At 38.9% G+C, this 24,652-nt stretch overlaps 1 protein-coding gene across 2 annotated transcripts in view; it reads right to left on the reverse strand.

Annotated features, from left to right (window-relative positions):
* Positions 1-2,262: 2,262 nt before the first annotated feature.
* The window catches only part of LOC106883257 (protein mono-ADP-ribosyltransferase PARP15), an 89,580-nt gene continuing 67,190 nt past the window's right edge, over positions 2,263-24,652 (reverse strand). For both annotated transcript variants that reach the window (XM_089364929.1, XM_089364922.1), the window contains 3 exons: positions 5,594-5,727; positions 4,612-4,789; positions 2,263-2,711 (listed from right to left, as the gene is read on the reverse strand). In XM_089364929.1, coding sequence (XP_089221055.1) covers positions 2,443-2,711; positions 4,612-4,789; positions 5,594-5,727 — 581 coding nt within the window. In that variant the 3' untranslated portion in view covers positions 2,263-2,442. The remainder of the gene's footprint in view (positions 2,712-4,611; positions 4,790-5,593; positions 5,728-24,652) is intronic.

Genomic DNA, 24,652 nt, shown 5'->3' on the forward strand with positions numbered 1-24,652 from the left:
TAATCTATTCGTATAGAGACATCAACAAATAAGACATGCCACAAGGATCAAACATTGAAACCAAGTGAAGGCAACAACAGCCATTCTTAACAGTAATTTACTCAAAACATTGACTCTTTCTTTCTTGCCTAACTCTTATAAGTGTCTGCTTATTCTCTGCCATTTCATTAAATATAATTAATTACATTAGACAAGTCTGCAAGAAATATAATTTCTTTGCATTTTTACTCTCGTTTTTTGTGATGTCAGAGATTTCTTCTACCGGCAACTAGAACAGGTTACATGTTTCTCCATTTACACTGCAGTATTATTGTTCTTTTGAAAACTTATCTCCCTTCGATGTGAACTTCTTGTGATAGTGGAGTTGTATTTGTCTCACAAATGACTTGTTCTGGGGCCCAAAGTTGAAACTGAAGCAACTCCTTGTCAGTATTGAGTCCTTCTCTTCATTAACCCTTTCATTACTGCATTTATTTTGAGATGTTCTGTGTTTCTTTCAATCAATTTTAAATATAACAAAGAATTTAGTAAAATAACTTAGTTATCATTAAGCTAGTGTTAGGAACATAAATTGTGACTAAAGTTTGGTGGAAGATTTTAATTCAAAACTTATGAAAACAAGACATTTGTACAACAGATCTACAGGCGTTTTCAGCCAGGTTGGTAACGAAAGGGTTAATCAACACAAAAACAGTTCAGTTCACTTGAAATTTATTTCATGAGTTTCTCATTCATGAAATATATTTGAAAGTCTGTTTAGCAGCTTTCTGTGGTAATAAACAAGCAGAGTAACTCTTCTATGATATGATTGCTACTGCAATAACAAAACTAACTAATCAACCATTTTGTGATGGCTTCAAACCTGACAACATGTAGTAACATGGAGCATCTTGCAACATCATGCAGCAATCTCCAGCCTTAGATGAAAAAATAAAACCTGCTTCAGTTGTACAGGAAATTCTTTGTTTTATTCTTCAGCAATTTTAGGATTTCTTATAAACTGAATCTGCTTAAAATAGGGACATTCACATTAGTTGTTTAGTAGCTGCTGTTAGTCACACGAATCTGTTGTAGTTTTTCTTTCAATGAAATCAATACTTTGTAATCAATAAATCAACAAAAAAACTTTTCAATCTGAATACACGATGGGCAATGAATGCACATCACTTTGTTCATAGACTTCACTGAACACTTTGCTGCTGTTTCATACTTCCAGCTTTTGTGGAGAATTCTTTCTAGTTTGGCACTCATTCTCCATTTTATGTTTGTCAGTTTTGCTGATGGCTTTAGAATGATCAGTTCTTTTAATGATTGAATGAAAGTCTCCTCTTTGAGGGGAGAGAGAGGAGATTATTGTGGCCAGGATTTTTATAATTCTCCAAATAGGTCTGACATGTCAGGGAAGCAGCTTAGTTTCAAGTTTTGGTCTCTTAAATGCTCAGGGTTCTGTGATTTGGAAGTTAATCACAAAAAATGGCCGTTTTCATAATATTATTACAAATAAGAAATTTCTGAAATTCTCTTGAAGATAAAAAGAATATTCTTGCTATTCCATGCTTGCATAGATCAGATGGAATTCATTGAGACAGATTCCTTATGTCCAGATGCTCTTCCTGTCACCAACCCTCCTCTGCTTTCAAAGAGGGTAACATGTTTCTCCCATGACTAGACATGTTTTCATGGAAGATTGGAAATGAAGGACACTGCTTATATGACAGTGACACTCATTTCCATCCACAATGCAATGTCAAGAAAAGGCGATACACACACACACACACACACACACACACACACACACACACACACACACACACACACACACACACACACACACAGTGAACGTCTTTTAGTTTTCAGTCTACTAAATCCAGCTGAGAGACTTTGGTCAGCCCAGAGCTATAGTAAAAACATTTGCCCAAGGGACTACACAGTGGGGCTCAACTTGAAACTACATGACTCAGAAGCAAACTCTTTAAGCACAACACCATTGCCAGAATCTTTCATATCTGTGTTGTGATTTTGGTATCTTGCTGGCACCAGTGATGTGGCAGCTCATTGCTTCAGCTTACTGAACAAGGAGCATTGGGAAATAAAGTGTCTTGCTCAAGAACATACACACAGCTTGGCCTGGAAATTGAACTCATTACTTCATGATTGTGAGCCTGATGCTTTAACCACTGAGCCATGCACCTTCATGTATTTTAATATTTAGCAATAATTATTTCTAAAGTAAAAAAAGGAAAAAACGACAACAATACTGTGTGAATGATAGAAAAATATTATATTGAATAGTTTTATTCTTAGAAAAGACCATGGGATTGCACCTAGAATTAGAGAATTTCCTTTATTTTCTCTCCCCTACTTTTTTTTTTTTGCTTTGTCTTTCTTTTCTTAAATATATTCCTGTTCACATTATATGTGTTTCATGAATTCCAGTTATATTCAGTGATTAGAGAATGTAATCAAGTAATTAGGATATGCATGAGAGTCATGAAAAATAACATAAATACTGGGTCTTCGAATATTATTAACAGCAGAATTGTAAGAATCCTGTAAAACTTTTAATCCGTGTTGTCCTTGCATCATTCTTCCCACAAGAACACTGCATTTGTATATTTTCTTTATTCCGTGATGGTCAGGAGTAGAATAGACATCATTTGCAGAATATTGGATGTCTCTGGCAAAATAAACACCTTCACCGAATGCTGTGGCTAAGAATAGAAAGAAATGGATATATATATATATATATATATATATATATATATATATATATATATATATATATACTTTAATCCCCTGAGATTGCAGATATTGTTTCTGAATCTCTTTGATTCTTTAAATGTGCTAGCTTCCTGGTAATTAATCGATATTAATTAATATATGATTTTTTCCCCTATGTTTTAATGTATTAACCATAACCAAGTTCTCAAACTGGATATATGCGACGCAGTAAATATTTTCTGCAGACATATTCCCGGAATTAGCGCGCCGAATTAGTATATATATATATATATATATATATATATATATATATATACTTGAATTCATCCATGAAAATCCAGTCTCATATAGAAAAATTTTATAAATAAATACACTAAAAATATCTATAATAAAAATACAAAGTAATAAATATTAAATTAATGAAACAATTACACGTGTTTCATAACCACATTTTCAAATAGAAAATAAAAATCAGTTCGATTAAAATCGATCAAAAGTCGATTCTATTCAAAAATATAGTTATTCTTCGGGTCAAAATACAATAATAATAATAATAAAATGAATGTATATATATCAACAAACAATAAATAACAAATGAATTTATATAAATATACTTGTTTTACCAATAAGTAAAAGAAAAACATTTAACAATATTACTGAAGTTTTAGTTTAAACTAAAATTTTAAAAGAATTGTGGTTCCTTTCTCTAAACTATATATTCATATATTATATATTGTGAAACTTAATTTAATTTTAATTTTGATAAATTAAATTAAACTGAATTTTTACCTGTAAATTTGGATTTTTATCCCTAATATTATTATCATATATATATATATATATATATATATATATATATATATATACACACACACACACACACACACACACACGCTCTTATATATATATATATATATATATATACACACACACGGCAATCAATAACAATAACAGTAGAGATTTGAGATGTCCAAATTGGGTCATTTCTCCCAATTATGTACCCAGCAATGTCAACAGAAACTTCCAGAATGAGTTTCATGTCAGCTGACAGATGTGTGACATTGAAACTCTGCAAGCATTTAATAGTTCCAAACACTTTCTCAGAAGAGATATATTAAAAGCCTGTCCCTTGCCAATATTTACCATTGAACTTGTTTGGATGGCATTTTGTGGAACACCACTCTTCTACTCACCCCATATCCATATTCACCATACACATCAAAATCTAATTCCAAAAGATGATAAAAGCGTTAGTGAGAGAGGATCGTTTGAGATATCTAAATGGAGTCAACTCTGTGGTGGTACCACTGCTGGTTTATCAAATTTCTGTACGGTTATTAAATGTCCCTTAACCAATTTCTAGGCCGTAGCAGACATTGAATATTTGAATGAGAGTTAATAACACTGTATTGATTATCTCAGTATATCTATAATTGACAAACTCAGAATGGTAATTGCTAGGCCTGGTGTTTGCTTGTTGATATTTCTGTCCAATCCTGCAGACTCTCCACTATACCTACTCCTTCCCTAAAACATTACTCCTCTAGAATTCCACCCCTTCTAATATCTTTCTTGCAATATTTTCATTTACAAAGCTTCAAGAGGATCATCAATAGAAGGGGACAGATCCTCCCTCCCAAACCAGCAAGAAAAATAAATAAAAGTGTTGATTCCAGAATAATAAAATACACCTGGTTTACTCTAGATTGGACGATGTTAGGAAGTCTACCTGGCAGTAGAAACAATGCCAAACATGGAATGTGTAAGCAACACTACATCTTCTGTCCTCTCTGAGTGAGAAAAGACTTTGAAGAACAACCAATGTGACAGTCTGTCCAGCTCAGGCCAATATGGAGGGTAGGTGAATGATGATGATGATAATATACTTACCATTTTTACCACAATAGCTACAGTTGAATCCTGATTTATTTATTCCATCAACAGACCCTGCAGCAGTACCATGCCAGAGGCCATCAACTTCATTTCTCATCTGTGGATTTTCTACCTCATACTTTTTTTTCAATGTCTGGTATCCATGGTATAATGTTTTATTTTGAATTCTCTCAATCTGTAGAAAAGAAAATATATTTATGAAAAAACAATCAATTCACTTCTTTGACAAGGAAATAACGTTTGCAGTGAGAAGCCTCAACCATATCTGATTAGCTTTTTTTTTATATATTTTTGATACCAATTTTGATTCAACTGTAAATTTTGGTAAGGCACAATAGTTTAGCTGAAAAATGGTGTTGCATTTACAATTCAATATAAAAAGTTAAAGCAGAGGTATTTTTGTTGAGCAAAGATTTCTTGTGAATATCCAAAAACACATAAATCCATCTCAAAATGGGTTGATACATCATCATCATCTTTGTTTAACATTTGTCTTCCATGCAGGTATGGGTGGGATGGTCTGACAGGAGCCGGCCAGGCAGAAGCCTGCACCAGACATCTGTTTTGGAAGGGTTTTTATGGATGGATGCCCTTCCTATCACCCACCTCTTTACGGTGTGGACTGGATGCTTTTTATGTGGCACTCGCACTGACAGGGTCACCCAGTAACTTGCAAGACAAAAATCTTTTGAGAGAGGAGGGGACATAGGAGGAGGTGATCTTGTGTCAGATGATGAAATCTTTCATATAACCTTTCATAGTGAGACAGAAACAAGGGTCTTGCTGTAAGGAGGTACAAGGTTACCTGGCTGGTGTGGAGAGAGATATAGATAGATCAGGAATGAGGACAGTAACAAGCGTGCTGTCACTAAGGACATACAATGAGATTAAAATTTTTTATACAAACAAAATATCTCTTAACATTTTCTTAGCAATAAACCATCCAGTATTGTTTATAAATAGAATTAAAAATACAAACTTTGATTATACGAGATAAAGGCAAATTCCGATGGAAAGTTGCCTGGATGTCATCATATTCTGGTCCACTTGTGACTGGAACAATTTTAATTAATTCCTTGTCTCCCATTGGTGACCATGTATTAGGGATCAATTCTAGAGATCAAACAGAAAACAGATATTTCAGAACTAAAATGAAATTCTTAACCCTTTTTCTGTTGAAAGTTTAGAAAAGAAAACAAGAATATTTTGATTAATTTTGGGGTTTAGACAAGAAATACTGAAACACAGCACTGTAGGTTTGTAGTAGTAGTAGTAGTAGTAGTAGTAGTAGTAGTAGTAGTAGTAGTAGTAGTAGTAGTAGCAGCAGCAGCAAATGATGGCTGTCCACTCGTGACCAAGGAAGACCATTGATGACCTTTAGGACTAACTTATATTTTGCATTTGCGACTCCGTTGGTGGCTAATGAGCCCTGTTTATGACAAGCATACATGACTGGAAACATTGTGAACCAAGCTTTCCCCCATTTACTACACCAACAGTGCACTTTCAAGCAGCATGCTTAAGTTCTTCATGCAGAATACTGCACAAGTAAGTTCATGAAGGGACTGTATGATGTAATCACTACCAAATCACAAGACCTCGGAACAAATTCCATCCTTTCCAGGTGCTCTACCGAGATTCAATTTACTTATTGCTGTCGTTATCTCATCTGTTGAGGGTGTGGAATTTAAGGAGTCAATGATAGGTCTTTGTTGCATAGTATTAATCACTGTTTCATCCACAATTAACTCATGGTTTAGGAATTCAGAGAAATGTTTGATCTAGCAATCTGTGATTTCTGTTGATTTAGTAATTAGAGTGGAAGGCTCCTTGGAAAGCAAAGGAGCTGATGTGGAGCTCTTAGGCCCATAAACTTGTTTCATAAGATGGTAAAGCTTCTTGCTGTCGTTTGCATCAGCAGCAGTCTAAACATCATGAGCAAGATCCTCCCACCAAGTGTTCTGCATCTTCTTGAGAGATTGCTACAGAAGTGATTTTACACTGCTATAGTGGGCAAGTGCTTGATTTCATTGCACAGCTGCAAGTCCTCTGTATAGCAATACACTGTGGGCATGGTGCTTTGCAACCAATAGTAACTAAACTTCAGCATCATTTTCATCAAACCAGTCTCTGTGTCTGGCAGTAGCATATCCCAGTTTTTCAGCAGCACATTGAAGGACCTGGTCTCGAAAATCTTCCCATACTGCAGTATTTTCAATGCTGGACAAGCGAGTCTGAAGCTCTTTCCTCAACACAGCATCATATACCTTGTGGACATTCAGACACCAAAGAATGCCAACTGGCCCTCTTCTCTTTTTCACTCTAATCATCATCTGGAACTTTGCACGCACCAGACTGTGGTCTGTGCAGCATTCCGATCCATGAAAGGACTTGACATTAAAAATGTCATAGATGTCAGGTTTGCAGATGATAACAATCCAGTAAGAGCCAAACTTTACACCTTGGATGCATCGACGTTGTTGTGTGATGACCTATGTGCATAAAATGAGTGCTTGCGATGTAAAGTCCATGTTCATCGCAAAGCTCCACCAGCATGAGACAATCTCTATTCATTTTCCATACACTAAAACAGCCTAGAGAGTTCCATATTTGCCAGTCTGTTCCAACCCTGGCGTTAAAATCCCCCGATAGAATGATTTTATCAGAATTGGGGATTTTCCTAAGTATGGCTCTCAACTAGTCAAAGTAGGTGCATAGGTACTTATTAGAGTAGCAAACCGCCCACCTTTCAGGTGCAATCATAGAGTCATTAGATGTTCATTTATAGGAACAGGAAGCTCCTCCAGCTTCTTAAGGATATCAGATCAAACTGCAAAACCAGTACCAGCCTCTCTGCGCCCCTCCTTCTAACTTCCCTTCCAAACAAAAAAAAAAAAGGTGCATCCACCTCCTACTTCCTCAAGCTGACCATCACCTTCTACATAAGTCTCTGAAAGTGAAGCTATATCAATGTTATAGCGGTTCAGCTCACGAGCAACAAGTGCAGTGCGTCTTTCAGGCCTACAGTCACTCTTGTTATCCAACAGAGTGCACACATTCCAACATGAAACGTTCAAGTTCCTTCCAGATTTTGTAAATAAAAGTTTCTTTGTTTTTTGAGCGTAGGATGGACATCCGTCAGTTGTGCTAAACTGATCAGATATAGAAAGACAGGCAATTTTTAGTTCACCTTTCTAGAATCTCCTTGGCCCCTGGGTGATCAGTGCCCTCTCCAAATGGAGCTGCTCAGACACCCATGCAGCAACTGAACCCTACTGTTGCCTTGGGCGACAAGGAGACGACCTTATATCTAGCATGGGTTGCCTACATGCAGGTCGCTAACTCTATGCTTCCAACCCATCAGTTCTGCGTGCTTTACCACCTTCTCATTGCTGCAGGACTTTCGAATAAAAATAAAAATACAAAATATACTAAAAATAAATAAATATATAAATATATACTAAAAGTAAAGATACATATATACTGAAAATGACATAGACACAAACACACACACACACACACACACACACACACACACACACAAATACACACACACACACACACACACACACACACACACACACACATATATATATATGGTGGCAGCTGATGAAGGGGATGTCTCTATGTGGCCTGCTTGTTTGTTGCACCTTGTTTACCATTTTGTCCATGTTCTTTTGCCACGTCATGTACCCAGTTATGTATCTATATGTACATGTAGATGAACGTATATACATACACGTACATATATATGCATATACTCATATATTGTTTATATATATATATATATATATATATATATATATATATATATATAAGGCAGGGAAAGGCACATATCAAGTAGAGGTCAGCAATGCCTGCACAGAGTTGTAGGTCCAATAAGGCTTGCACAACGCCTCATAAACCCTCTCCACTTTATTGACATTATCCAGAGTCAAGTTGGAGCAATATGTCTGGTGCCAATATGAGTCACAGGCTTAGAGAAGTGGGAGTGCCATGTTCTCTAGCACAAACCAAGATCCCCAAAACGTCCAATGTCATATCTGGTTTTATATCAGAGTGACATTCTCCTAGAGACATGCTTCAACAGTTCAACAGAAGCTGAGGGGTGCCCCACTCCCAGTGGTCTTTCAGCACGCTGGATACCATCCCATAATTTCTGCAAACTTGTGCTATTGCTAGATAGCTGTTGAGCTTGCACTAGGTTCATCCGATCTTTCAACAGGTCTTGTTTTTAATCCTGCTGGGTTTCTAGCAACCCTCCTCACCAGGGTAGCCTGGTGGGGTGCCAGTTTAGTCGCCGACAATCCAATTATGCAACAAGTTGTTTTGGATTCCACGTTACTAGTAGTAACATTTATGAGAGCCTCATAAGTGACTTGAAGTAGCATACATACATACATACATACATACATATATATATATATATATATATATATATATATATATATATATATATATATATATATATATATATATATATATATATACATACACACATATATATATATATAGATAGATAGATATATCATCACCATCATCATCATTTAACATCTACTTTCAATGCTGGAATGGGTTGGATGGTTTGACTAAGAACTGGAAGCCAGGAGGCGGCACAAGGATCCCACATGATCTGGCAAGGTTTCTACAGCTGGATGCTCTTCCTAACGCCAACCACTCCGAGAGTGTAGTGGGTGCTTTTTATGTGCTACTGGCATGAGGGCATAGACATATATATTGTGTCATTCCATAAATAATGCGTTTTATACTTCTTTTATCTATCAAAATTAAGTTAAACAAATTTATTTTTTAATCTAAAATATACTCTCCCTCACTTTCTACAATGCTCTTCTTTCTATCTGGTAGACTTTCAAAACCCCTCTTCCAAAATTCACTTGTCTATGATGAAAAATACTCCCCCAGTTCTGATCTGACCTTGTCTACAGAATTCGTATTTTTCCCATTCAAATGATTTTGAAGACTGCAGAATAAAAGATAATCAGATGCCTGGTGAGTAGGGCATCATTTCCCATTCAAACTGCTCCAGCCTTTGGAATGTCATCCTCACGGTATGTGGCTGAGCATTATCCTGATGGAAGAACACCTTTCATCTTGAAACTAAAGATGGTCTTTTTTCTTCTAGCGCAGGTGTTGATGAATGGTCGAATGACCAAATCCAACCTTCTCTGCTAGTTCCTCCACAGTTACGATGGGATATTCTTCCCATTGAGTTCTACAGATCTTCCAGGATGAGGCTCGTCTTCTAGGCTGCAGTTTTTGGCTTGGAATTTCTGGAACCACTGTTGATACTGGCTTATGCTTATTGTCCAATCCCCCATATACTGCATTAATATTCCTTGCTCTTTCCATTGCATTGTTGCCTTTATTGAACTCATAAGGCAAAATATGCCAAATATGCTCTTTTGTCACTTCCATTATAGCTATGAGAAAATAACTGTTAAAACTGAACTGCTGCACTCCTCAAAATTTGCACTAAGAATAAGGGCATGATAAAATTACTACCTGCTTTTATAGCAAGTTGATGCAGGTAGTTCATCCCGACCCCATCTGATTTTAGTTCATGCCATTGAGAAAACCGTATTATTTAAGGGATGACCTAATATGTATACAATTAAACCTTGGGAGAGGCATTATGCCGGTAATAAACACACGCACTGGTTCAGTCCTTTATTAATTTATATAGTTTTTTGTTAAATTATTTCATTGCACTCTTGCAATCTCTTCAGTAACTTGTCTCTCCACTTCCATTTATTTTGAATATATGATCTGGTGTTGTTTTGGCGTTGTTTCGAAACTGTTTGGTATGAGCATGTGAGTGTGTGCAAGCTCGTATGTGTGCACGCTCATATGTGTGCACGCACTTATGTGTTCGTGCTTATATGTAAGTATGTGCGTCCATGTGTGTGTTTGTAACAATTTCGTTTATATCAGATCAGATAGAGACTTTTTAATTAATTTATTTACGTTCATATTCCGCATCATATGTGTGAACAACACATGCAACCATGGACAATTGTAAGGCCCTCATCTACGTGTATTTGGTGTTTAAAATTGGTTGCGTTTCAGTTATGAGGACCGACTCCTGTATTTGTCGCAACGATGCGTCACCGGGGTGTCTAGACAGGATTTCTATGTTAATTCTGTCCAGTACACCACCATGTTGTTCTTTGGCATGCTGGTAGAGCACCGAGGTTTGTTTTTGATTATTATAGTCCCTCCAATGTTCGTTTACACGCTCAGCCAAACTTCTTGCCGTCTCACCTATGTATGTCGTGTTTCTATTTTTACACTCACCATCCATACAGCTTATTTTGTAGACTACATTTCTGGCTTTGCAGTTGGTACCAGGACTATTTTTGCACACAATGCAACTCTCCTCAACACACCTTGTTCTTCTGAAGGGATATGTTTTACATATTATTGATCTAATTGATCTCCCTGGTTTTTCTATAATATTTATCCTCAACTTGGTACTTTTGAGGATTTTTCGAAATCTGCTGGCCAGTTCTCCGTGTGGCGTGGCGTCCACAAACATTACTCCCTGGAACTTGTCGGCATTGTACCACGTTGGTCTTTTTGTTTGTTTTGTCACTAATCCTTTGTAGTCTATTCCACTGTTTGTTACGGTATCTAGGTTGTGTTCCATTTGTATCTTTGACAACAATCTCCTCAAATTTCTGGTTAGCTCCTCTGTATACCCGGATTCTATCTTTCTGGCTGTATCCCGAAAATTGCATGCGATGCATGAAGTCTTGAATATGTTTTTGCCCCTCCCATGGACTGCACAGGGGGGATATGTTTTTCATTATTCTAACCAAATCGGCTACTAATATATTGATTTTCACACTGCGTGATAGAGCCGAATTCTTATGGATAACATACTTTGAAGATATAGGTTTCATATAATGTGAGTGGAGGATTTGAACTTTGTCATTAATTGTTTCTAGCCAAAGTTCTGTGTCAAGTACTGGGAGTCTCATGTTTAGGTGTCTTGTTGGGTAATCTATTGTTACCTTGATGCTCTGGTGGATTGTATTAGCTATATTCTGGATGTTTTCCATCACGATCTTCTCGTTCTCTTCAGTCTGAATGTTTGATGGTGTTTTGACTACGATGTTAATGTCATCCACATATCTCCCGTATAGTTTGAGTGTTATTGAGTGTTCTTCGAGAGTTGTTTTCAGCTTTTTGTCCCACCAGGTCATGAATAGGCTTGCCACGTCTCCGGCCACACTGACACCAATAGCCGCTCCCTGGACCTGCATGTATAGTTTTTCATTGAATTTAACTATATGGTTCTGCAGGGTGGTCTTCAGACTTGCACCTACAGCATGTGCAACCATTTTTCGTGTTTGGATATTATCCTCTGGGTCGTGGGTGGGTGTATTCCATCCCTTCCAACGCTCTGCGGTGGTTTTTCTAGCAGCTGATGTGATCGTATGTGGTCTACCCCGTCCTGACCTGGTGGGGCAGAATCTAGTTAGGTCGTGGTGATCTAAGAATTCATTATTATAAACGAGCTTTAGGAGGAGGCCTAGTTCCCTCGTGTTCACTTCACGGAAGGTTACTTCACTTTCCGAAATAATTTCAACACATCTCTCTACGGCAAAGTCAATGTCAATAGATGGACAGAGAGATACTACATCCATACTGCCTATAATACAATCTGTCAGGTCATGGGAGCAGTTACATTCATTGACTCTGCTGAGGAGGTCCTCAGTGCTTTCACAAATATCAGGAGACATCTCGATGTGTGGTCTTAATATCTGTGAGAGGAAGAATGACAGCCTATAATTGCTGGCAATATTGGCACCACAAATCGGTCAACATGGGGGGCCCATGATAGGGTCTGCAATGGGTTTATGGTCTTTTCGTAACCCATAGAGTGTAGGAATGTCGTTGTTGGATGATGCGAAGTTCTGTGCTGTGCGTCTCTTGGGTTGGAGTATGTTACACCACATTCCCATGTGTGCATTGAGAATTTTCTCAACTTTTTCATATTCTTGCGGTGTAACTTCTCTCATATCTTCTATATGTTTTTGCATCGTATGGGTGTAGTTTTGCAGGCTGTCTACCGATATCCTGCCTGATTTGTCTGTAGGGAGGCATACTATTTCATTGTTTCTAACTCAACGTTTTAGTTTTCGTATGCCCATTGCAGCTATTGTACCGAGTTGGTGGGCCTCTGCTTCGTTTTGTGTTGGTGCAGTTGCTATATAACGTGTTAATGTTTTCTTGAGTCTGCTTCTAGCTAAAGAGATCATGGCTTCTGTTTTATCATCTGTGTATGGCGAGATGCATACTCTTTTGTTGAAAGGTAAATCCGTTGGATAGATTCGGGTCATATCATAGGATTTGTCAACCGGGTTATAAAAGAGATTTTCTAAGGTGTTGTTGTTGCCATTGTTGTTATCATTGTATGTGTGGCTGCTGTTGTTGCTGTTGCTGTTGTTATTGTGACGGACGTTGTTGTTGCTGTTGTTCCTGGTGTGTGCGGTGCTGTTCGTATGGTTGTTGCTATTGCTGTTATCATTGCTGTTGCTGATGGTGGTAGTGTAATCATTATTGTTGTTGGTGGTGGTGGTGGCGGTGTAGTTATTGTTGCCATTTCCATTGTTATTGTTGGTTGCATTGTGAATATTATGCGTATTACTGTCGTGGTGGTTTCTTACAACTGAGTTGTTGTTGTAGTGGTGTCCTAACCTCCATCTAATCTTAGTAAATGTTTTTTCAATCTCAGATAAACATTTGATCTTACTGACCTTGTTATACACTGCATATTTCGGTGGTAATCCTATGGCACACGCTTCATTTTCATCCAGTAGTACTGAGCCATACATTCCAGGTGTGTGACTATTTTCGTTTGCGATGTCATTGTATATCTCCGGTAGTTCGCAGTCCGACATCAGAATCCCGTTGATGTTATTTGGGTATTTGTCTTTGTTTCCTGTGTGTTGAGGTTGTTGTTGTCTCATCCATTTCAATTTGATCATATATTCAAAATAAATGGAAGTGGAGAGACAAGTTACTGAAGAGATTGCAAGAGTGCAATGAAATAATTTAACAAAAAACTATATAAATTAATAAAGGACTGAACCAGTGCGTGTGTTTATTACCGGCATAATGCCTCTCCCAAGGTTTAATTGTATTTCTTTCAACACACGTATCCACATCAAGAATCTTGCACACGAAATACACATACGAAACTAATATGTATATATGTATATATATATATATATATATATATATATATATATATATATATATATATATATATATATATATATATATATATATATATATGTATATATATATATATATGTATATATGTATATATATATATATATATATATATATATATATGTATATATATATCATCGTCGTCGTCGTTGTCATTTAACGTCCGTTTTCATTGCTGGCATGGGTCAGACGGTTTGTTTGATGGGTGGCAAGCCAGAAGGATGCACCAGGCTGCAATCATATCTAGCAAAGTTTTCTTCAGCTGGATGCCCTTCCTAACACCAACCACTCCTTTTTACATTTCAGTGGCACAAGTGCCAATTAGGCGGTACTGGCATCAACTATGCTTGAATGGTGCTTTTTATGTCCCACCAGCAGGGGAACCAGTCAGGTGACGCTAGCATTGATCATGCTCAAATGGGGTCTTTTACATGCCACCAGCACGGGTGCCAGTCAGGCGGTACTGGCATTGGCCACGACAATGATTTTACTCAAGCACTCTTAAATGGACTGGTTATGCTACACTGGCATAGGTCACGGTTACGGTCTTACTTGGTTTGCCGGGTGTTCTCAAGCATATCTCCAAAGATCTCGGTCACTTGTTATTGCTCCTGTGAGGCCAAACTTTCGAAGGTCGTGCTTCACCTCCTCATCTCAAATCTTACTGGGTCTACCTCTTCCACAAGTTCCCTCAACTGCTAGAGTGTGGCACTTTTTCTCACAGCTGTCCTTATCCATTCTCACCACATGATCATACCAGCGCAGTTGTCTCTCTTGCACACCACATCTGATGCGTCTTATGTCCAACTCTCTCAGAGTGGTTATACTCTGTTGTGTATGCACACTGACATTACACATCCAGCGGAGCATACTAGCTTCATTTCTTGTAAGCTTACACATGTTTTCAGCAGTCACGGCCTATTTTTCACTGCTGTGTAGCATGGCTGTTCGTACACAGACATCATACAGTCTACCTTTTACTCTGGGTGAGAGGCATTTTTTCACCAGCAGAGGTAGGAGCTCTCTGAACTTTTCCATGCTATTCTTATTTTAGCAGCTACACTCTCAAAGCATCCACCCTCAGCCACTATCTTGGTCACCTAAGTAACGGAAGTTATCAACTGCTTCTACTTTTTCCCCCTGGGATGTGACGGAAGCTGTTTTCTGTGCATTTGCCACACACAAAAACTATCTTCCTAGTTAGCCTTCCTTTGATATTGCTGCACCTCTTATGTGTCTAAAGCTTGCACCGGGTACATCTTATGGAATTTCTACCTATGCCTTTTCTACAGATCAAGCAGGGCCATCTACCTGAAGGGATTTGTGGTTTGTCTGCCTTCCTACTTATTAAGACTTTGGTTTTTGCTAGATTGACTCTAAGGCCCTTTGATTCTAGACCTTGCTTCCACACCTGAAACTTCTCTAGTTCTGATAGTGACTCTGCTATTAGAGCTAGGTCAACAGTATAGAGGAGCTCCCAGGGGCATCCTGTCTTGAATTCTTCTGTTATTGCCTGGAGAACTATGATGAATAACAGGGGGCTGAGAACTGATCCTTGATGAACCCCTACCCCTACTCAAAATTTTTCACTATACTTATTGCAAATCTTCACCTTAATGATAGTATTCATGTATAGCTCTCACTAACTACATCTATCCTGAGTTTCCACATTGACCACCAGATAAGGGATCGGGGGACTAGCTTAAAAGTTGAACTCAGCAGACTTTTCATCTCGTTCCTGAAGAGGGCTCATTGGGCATGTCGTCCAAAACTAAAGGGAGCTAAATAGCATGATTATAATACATCTATAATGAGTATATGCCCTAGTGGTGTTTGATCAGAAGTTAAGGATGGATGTAAATTAATTCTAAGGTGAGGGTTGGCAACAAGTATAGTGAAGAATTCAAGACAGAAGTGGGGGTCCACCAAGGATCAGTCCTACAGCCTCCTCATTCATTATAGTCCTCTAGACAATAACAGAGGAATTCAAGACAGGCTACCCCTGGAAGCTCCTCTATGCTTACGACCTTGTTCTAATAGCCAAGAACTAGAGACGAAGTTTAGGGTGTGGAAGCAAGGTCTAGAATAGAAGGGCCTTAGGTTTAACCTAGCAAAAACCAAAGTCTTAGTAAGTATGATGCATGTGTGTGAACTGCCATGCTACACAGCAGTGAAACATGGGCCATGACTGCTGAGGACATGTGTAAGCTTACAAGAAATGAAGCTAGTATGCTCTGCTAGATGGGTAATGTCAGTATGCATGTACGACAGAGTGTAAGCATCCTGAGAGAAAAGTTGGGCATATGAAGCATCAAATGTAGTGTGTAAGAGAGACGACTGCATAGGTATGGTCATGTGTTGTGTATGGATGAGGACAGCTGTGTGAAGAAGTGCCACTCCCTAACTGTGGAAAGAATCTATGGAAGAGGTAGACCCAGGAAGACTTGGGATGAGGTGGCAATGACGGGAAAATGGGACCTTTGGAGATATGATGTGATTGAGAAGACCCAGCAACTAAAGTGGGATCACAGCCATGGGCGATGCAGGTGTTGCAGGTCCGGCCCATTTAAGAGAACCCTTGATGCGTCAGGTGATATGATATGCTTGAGAAGACCTGTTGAGTCAAGTAAAACCAAAATCTTAGCTGTGGCCAGTGTCCCCTGACTCACTCCTGTTCCGGTGGTATGTAAAAAACACTTGTCCGAATGTGGTCGATGCCAGGTCCACCTGATTGGCTCCCATGCCAGTGGCATGTAAAAAGCACCCACTACACTCTCGGAGTGGTTGGCATTAGGAAGAACATCCAGCTGTAGAAGCATGTTGGCTCTCCAAACCTCAGTCAAACCGTCGAACCCATGTCAGCATGGAAAACAGAAGTTAAACGATGATGATGATGATCATTATGAATCATTCTATTGTTCCAATCCCAAGTTGAATTCCAACTGTTGGCCAATTTGTCCCAAAGCTCTTATCTCAACGTAAAATTAACAAAGTGAATGTCATTTATCTCCCGTCTGGGACCTCTGTACTTCAGTCTACAATTGTTCGACATAGAAATAGAATGATCTTAGGATTGAAAATCTGTCCTTTATTTGGTTCTCGAACATCCAGCATTGAGATCTGATTTAAAAGCATTTGTGTTATTATTTCTAGCAGGTAAAGCTTGGCTGATTCACACCATCCTGGTTGGCATTTGTCAGATGACGTCAGAGATCCAGACGGGAGATAAATGACAACAGAAGAGGGACCAAGGTCACTGCTTATGATGTCATTGCTGTCGCTTTTGTGTCCCAATTGACAATGCAGTGCATTAAGGGCCCATGAGTGAATGTTTCTCGTGCTCATTCTGCCTGCTCTCATGTCTCACCATTGATCTTGAAGCTCAGGCAGATGGCAGCATAAGCTTCCTTCTGGTCAATGAATAAGATGTTGGTTCATACACTGGCTAATGCCTCTTTTAGTCATTGTTTTAAGGGCATACAGAAAGCCCTTTCCTTTTGTAAGGCAGAAGTACACCACTCCTGAACAAGTTTTTCTCATAAGGAAACAGAATCAGTTGTGACGCAATTTTGCCCATTCTCAGACCGAAACTTGTCTATATTTAGAAGTTGTTGTTATTCTCACTATTAGCAATTTTAATTGAGACCCTTTCTGTGTCCTGGCACAACCTATGCCAGCACGGAAAACGGACCTTAAATGATGCTAATGATTTCTTCTTAAAAATCTTCTTTTTTTCTTTTTAACTACAAATATCTCATTTTTCTTTATTTGCCTATTTTTTAAATATAATTCTAGAAGTGTTGTTCTTTTGATTTGTTGTTATTGTTGAGTACAAAACATGTGAAATTCAAAATGTTAAAAAACATACGAGGGTGAGTCAAAAAGTAATGCCATTTTGTTTAGGACAGGTATAATTACCAACACAGGAACATGTATCATACATCAAAATGAAGCTGGTCCTCTGTGGATCACATCCCTACTTCTCAACATAGAATACACCGACCAGGCCAACAGCTATCAATTTGTGCTGGTCCCTGTCAAGATGTCAGGTGTTCTAGGACCCCAAGCTACCAATTTCCTCTGCAAAATTGGGATAATGGCAGCCCTGTCAAAGAGACGAGCCCTGTGAGTTGGAGTGGCTACTACAGTGAGTGTCACTGGCCATTCTCTGTGACACCACCATCACAATCATTACTCTGTGTGTGTATGTGTATGTGTGTGTGTGTGTGTGTGTGTGTGTGAGGGGGTGGCTGAGTACCTCACTTGTTCTGGGATATGTGGCCCACTGCCCCTGCCCCTTCCATCTTCTGCTACTTTACCCCCACCACCTTTCGATTTCTTTTTTCTCTTTCATTTCTTAGATTCATTGTAGAATTATGCATCCTTTGGATGGAGCCAAAATATAATGAAATCGAATTTCCCCTTGTCTTGTAAATAAGCCATGACACAGAAATAGATAAACAGCGACAAAGGTGAGAAAAACATACAAAAATCAAAAAACAAAACAATGATTTCAAATTTTGGCACAAGGCCAGCAATTTCGGGAGAAGGGTGGGGGGGTCAGTGTAACTGATCCCCACCCCTCCCCAGTTTTCGACTGATACTTATTTGATCAGCCCTGGCAACATTTGAACTCAGAAATGCCCGGAGCATTTTTCTCAGCATGCTAACAATTTTGCCAGCTCACCACCTTAATAATAATAATGGTTTCAAATTTTGCAACAAGGGTCGCAGTTTTGGGGGAGAGGATGAGTCGATTAGATCAACCCCAGTATTCAACTGGTACTTATTTTATTGACCCTGAAAGGATGAAAGGCAAAGTTGACCTCAGCAGAATTTGAACTCAAAACATAAAGACAGACGAAATATCACTGAACATTTTGTCCAGCTTACCACCTTAATAATAATAATAATAATAACAATAATAATAATAATAATAATAATAATAATAATAATAATAATAATAATACTTTCTACTATAAGCACAAGGCCTGAAATTTGTGAGAGGTGGGTAGTTGATTACATTGATCCCAGTGTTTCACTGGTACTTAATTTATTGACTCCAAAAGGATGAAAAGCAAAGTCGATTTTGGCTGAATTTGAACTCAAACAAAATATCACTAAGCATTATGCCCAGAGTGCTAATGATTCTGCCAGCTCACTACCTTAATAATAATAATAATAATCATCATAATAATAATAATAATAATGAGAAACCATACAATGAAAATGCAGACTGGATCAAACGCACCCAAGATGCCTACAAAAATCTACAAGAACAGGTATGGGAAGACATCTCAGTCGCTGACCTAAGGAGGGCACTAACGAAGGCTCATAAGTGGAAATCCCCTGGTACTGATAGAGTACCAAATTTCTGGTTCTCATCACTCTCGTCCGCACACAAAATCTTAGTAATACTATTTAATAGTATTATGAAAGACCCAGAAAAAACTCCCCATTAGATGGCAAATGGTATTACTTACCTCCTCCCGAAAAATAACGAAACCAAAGACCCAAAAAACTACCGGCCTATAACATGTTTGTCTACTACCTATAAGATTTTGACATCTATTCTAGTGGAGAAAACATATACGTTTATGGAAGAGAATAACCTCTTTCCCACTGAACAAAAAGGATGCAGACGAGGCTCATACGGATGCAAAGATCAGCTCTTAATTAATCGCATGATCTTTGAGAACTGCCATAACAAGCGCAGAAATCTCAGCTCTTCATGGATTGATTATAAAAAAGCCTTTGACAGCATACCACATTCGTGGATTCTAAAATCACTGGACATTTTCAAAATTTCTCCTGTGATTTCAGATTTTTTTAAAGTATAATATGTCACTATGGAACACGAAGCTGCAATTATATCATTCTAATGGAGTATTGCACTCAAACAATATTAGCATAAACTGTGGCATTTTCCAGGGTGACTCGCTTTCACCACTAATTTTCTGCATAGCACTAATACCACTCTCAAGTGAACTGAATAGAACAAGGTATGGCTACAAAATTGACAACAGGAAAATAAGCCATCTATTTTATATGGATGATTTAAAGCTGATGATGAAGAGCTTCAGGGACTATTACATACTGTGAAAGGATTCAGTGATGATATCGGGATGGAGTTTGGCCTTGAAAAGTGTGCCAAAGCCACTTTTAAGAAAGGGAAACTGGTAAAGTCAAGTTCAATAGAACTAGATGTCGAAACAGTAATAAAAGAACTTGAGCAGGAACAAACCTATAAATACCTAGGAATAAATGAAGGCTCTGGTATCCAGCATGCAAGCATGATAGAGAAGGTTAGGAAGGAATGTTATAGAAGAGTTCGAGCAGTTTTGAAGTCTGAGCTGAATGCATATAATAAGGTGTTAGCCATAAATTCCTTAGCAGTCCCAGTTGTTCTTTATAGCTTCAATGTGCTTAACTGGAATACCAGTGAAATAGTCAAAATTGATAGAAAAATCCGCAAGCTACTGACTTGTAATAAGATGCACCATCCAAAGGCAGACGTGGATCGTCTTTACCTTCCCAGAGCTCAGGGAGGTCGAGGCTTGATCCAGCTTGAACTTACGTACAAAACCACCACAATCGGACTGGCCAAATACCTTGAAACTACCAACTATTGGATGCTGAAACTTGTTGAAAAACATGAAAGACCGAAAAGACTTCACTCTATTCTGAAAGAGAGCAAAAAATTCGCTACCGAACTCTTAGATACCCACCAGCTTGATCAGGTTGAAGGAAATGCGCCAACTGCTGCTGCAAAGAAAATAAAATTAATTGCAAAGACAAAAGCACATGAAAAATTAGCTAGCAGATGGGAACAGAGACCTCTGCATGGCAAGTATGTGGCTCGTAGCAAACAAGCTGATGTCGACCAGAAACGCACGCATCAGTGGTTACGAAGTTCAGGGCTAAAAGCAGAGAGTGAGGGTTTCATATTGGCTGCTCAAGACCAAAGCTTATTAACCCGGAACTACCAAGCCAATGTGATAAAAAATGGAGCTGACCCAAAATGCTGATTTTGTAACGATGCGATTGAAACTATAGACCACCTAATCTCAGGGTGTAGAGTGTTAGCACCTGTAGAATATAAAGCAAGACATGACAGAGTTGGCCAATATTTACACTGGACAATATGTCAGCATTATAAAATCAAAAGCGCTGACAAATGGTATAAACACCATCCTGAAGCTGTGACTGAGGGAGAAAATGTATCGATTCTCTGGGACTTCCCCGTACATACCGACAAGACTATAAAAGCTAATAAACCGGATATCATCATAAAAGATCAGACAAAGAAGACGTGTTTATTAATTGACATGAGTATTCCCTGTGATCATAATATAGCGGTGAAAGAATTTGACAAGATCAGTAAATATAAAGACTTGCTAATAGAAATTGAAAAAAATGTGGCACTTCAAGGCGACTACCATACCAGTGATTGTAGGATCTCTAGGAATGATAAAAAAAGGTACTGAAACCTATTTGAAAATGATACCAGGCTTACCATCCCTACAGGAAGTGCAAAAAATCGTGCTAACTGGAACGACTCATGTACTGAGAAGAGCATTATCGCTGTGAAAACAACATCCATTCATGAATTTGATTTTTTTTTTTTTTTCTTAAATACATGTTTTACCTGTGAATTTGCGTGTGTAAACTGGGAATGCCTACAACGAGTTTCTCTGCCCTAGGTGTACGGAAAACACTCGGCGAGAAATGGAAGAAAATTTGAAGAAAGAAGAAGAAAAACAACATAATGATAATAATAATAACCATATGGTGTATTACCAGCCAATGTACGCCACTAGTCCAGAAGAAATATAAGAGACGCCACAACAATATAGCCAGGCTTGTCCATTGGACAATTTGCAACAAGTATGGACTTGACAGAGCAAAAAATTGGTACAACCACTATCCTGATGGCTTTGTCGAAAATAGAAATGCAAAGATCCAATGGGATTTTATGATTCAGTGCAACCATAAGAAAGAGAATAGGAAGTCAGACATAGTCTTAATTGAGAAAGAAAACAAACTATGCTGGATCATAGATATAGCATGCCCAGCTGACAACAAGGTATGTGATAAGGAAGAAAGAAAAGTCGAGAGATATGACAGGTTAGCTTGGAAAGTTAAGCAGTTGTGGTCGATGAAAAAGGTAGCAGTAGTACCAATAATTGTCGGAACCCTGGGAACAGTGAGCAAAAATCTCGAGAAGTACATGGAACAAATAGGGGCTGCAATAAGGGTGGAGCACTTGCAGAAACCGCTTGAATACTCCGGAAGGTGCTCGAAAAATAAGGAGTGTTACCTTAGTTCACTGGTAGTGAACAGCTGACACTGTAATACATCTCCAGCATTAGAAGCTGTGCAAAGGCAATGATAATAATAATAATAATAATAACAATAATAATAATAATAATAATAATAATAATGATAATGATAATAATAATAATAATAATAATAATAATAATAATAATAATAATAATAATGATGATGATAATTGGGAACAGGATGAGAAAGCATCAAGAGGAATATAAAGGAGATTGGAATAGAGTGCCCAGTAGAACTGTTACAAAAGGTTTGCCTCCTTGGCACGGCCAGAATAATCAGGAAAGTATTAGATAACTGAAAAGAACGGATAGCATGGTACCATTGGTTAGAGGTAGTAAGCCCACTATGTATACAAGTCTCCAGGAGCTCTAACAAAACCTCGAGGTCGTTAGAGTAAGTGACAGAGTACTTAAGATCAGACTAGTGCTTCATCATAGATTAGCTACTGTCATCTCAGCCTATGCACCTCAACCTGGGCTACCAGATGGTCTGAAAGACCAATTCTATGACACCCTCTTGCAAACTACCTCGTCGACGAGTGACAGGGACCTTCTCTTTGTGGCTGGAGACTTCAACGGTCATGTCGGACGTCGTGCTGGGGGCTTCCATGGCATACATGGAGGCTATGGCTTCGGTTCCCGCAACGAGGAGGGAACCAGACTGCTGGAGTTCTGTGATGCAACCAATCTTATGGTCTGCAATACCAACTTCAGGAAACCTGCCAGTCACCTAGTCACCTACCGCTCCGGCAGACACTCTAGCCAAATCGACTACATCCTCGCCAGAAATAGGGAAAGAGGGCGGCTTATAAATGCCAAAACCTACCCTGGCGAAGAATGTACCCCACAACATAGATTAGTAGTTAGCGACTTTGGGATCAAGGCAAAATGGGTGCCCAGAATTAGACAGGCTTGGAGAAGAAGGGTGTGGAAGCTTAAAGACCCTGCAAACGGACAGAGACTTAGAGACAAGTTACTTGAAGCATTTAACGAAATAGAAGGGGATATAGCATCATACAACGTGGAAGACAATTGGAGATTTCTGCGGGACAACCTGTTGAAAGCCACCGACCAGATTTGTGGGTGGTGTAAGGTCCCCTCCCAACCCAGAGTAACGTGGTGGTGGAACAAGGAGGTAGACAGGGCTATTAGACAAAAGAAACAGGCTTGGAAGGACTGGAAGAACGGTGGTAGCAGGGAATTGTACCAATGTGCCAGAAGGGAGGCTAGGCGACAGGTTTATTTAGCCAGAGGGGAAGCAGATAAGGAAAGATTTGCCAATGTTCTGCGCCGTGAGGACCAAAGACTCGAGGTATTTCGTGTTGCAAGACAGTGTAGGAGAGAGAATAGTGATGTTGTAGGAGAGAAATGTGTTCGCATGGATGATGGTACGCTTGCATTAAATGAGGATGCAAAGAAAGAGGTCTGGAGATGCCACTACGATAGATTGCTTAATAAAGAGAATGAATGGGAGAAAGAGAGCCTGCCTTATGTCGACCCAATAGAGGGACCAGCTATCCGAGTTGATAGTACCAGGGTAGATAAAGCAATTAAGAGTATGAAGACCGGGAAAGCCCCCGGCCCATCAGGAATCACTGCAGAGATGCTCAAAATATCTGGCAGTGTTGGCTATAGCCTAGTCACCCGTATTACGAACCAGGTGATACACGAAGGAGTCATACCCTATGACTGGTGTAGCAGCATCATAGTCAACTGCTACAAAGGTAAAGGGGACGCTTTAGATACAAATAATTACAGAGGCATCAAGCTGTTAGATCAGGTTATGAAAGTTACAGAGAGGGTCATAGCCCAACTAATTAGGGAGCGAATCAATTTAGATGAGATGCAGTTTGGGTTCGTGCCAGGTAAAAGCACTACTGATGCCTTATTTCTAGTGAGACAGTTGCAGGAGAAATACCTAGCTAAGGATAAACCTCTGTACCTGGCTTTCGTTGACATGGAGAAAGCCTTTGACAGGGTCCCCCGATCCCTTATCTGGTGGTCAATGAGGAAACTTGGGATAGAAGAATGGTTAGTGAGAGCTGTGCGAGCCATGTACAGAGATGCTGCCAGTAAGGTGAGGGTTGGAAATGAGTACAGCAATGAATTCCGGGTAGAGGTAGGGGTCCACCAAGGTTCCGTCCTCAGCCCCCTATTATTTACCATAGTCCTTCAGGCAATCACAGAGGAGTTCAAGACAGGTTGCCCCTGGGAGCTCCTCTATGCTGATGACCTTGCCCTAATTGCGGAGTCACTATCAGAACTAGAGGAGAAGTTTCAGGTGTGGAAGCAAGGTCTAGAATTGAAGGGCCTTAGAGTCAACCTAGCTAAAACCAAAATCCTAATAAGTAGGAAGGTAGATAAAACACAAACCCCTTCAGGTAGATGGCCCTGATCAGTATGTAGAAAAGGAGTAGGTAGTAACTCTATAAGAT

Source organism: Octopus bimaculoides, chromosome 1, assembly GCF_046866305.1.
Source record: "Octopus bimaculoides isolate indiv1 chromosome 1, ASM4686630v1, whole genome shotgun sequence".
Lineage (NCBI taxonomy): Eukaryota > Metazoa > Mollusca > Cephalopoda > Octopoda > Octopodidae > Octopus > Octopus bimaculoides.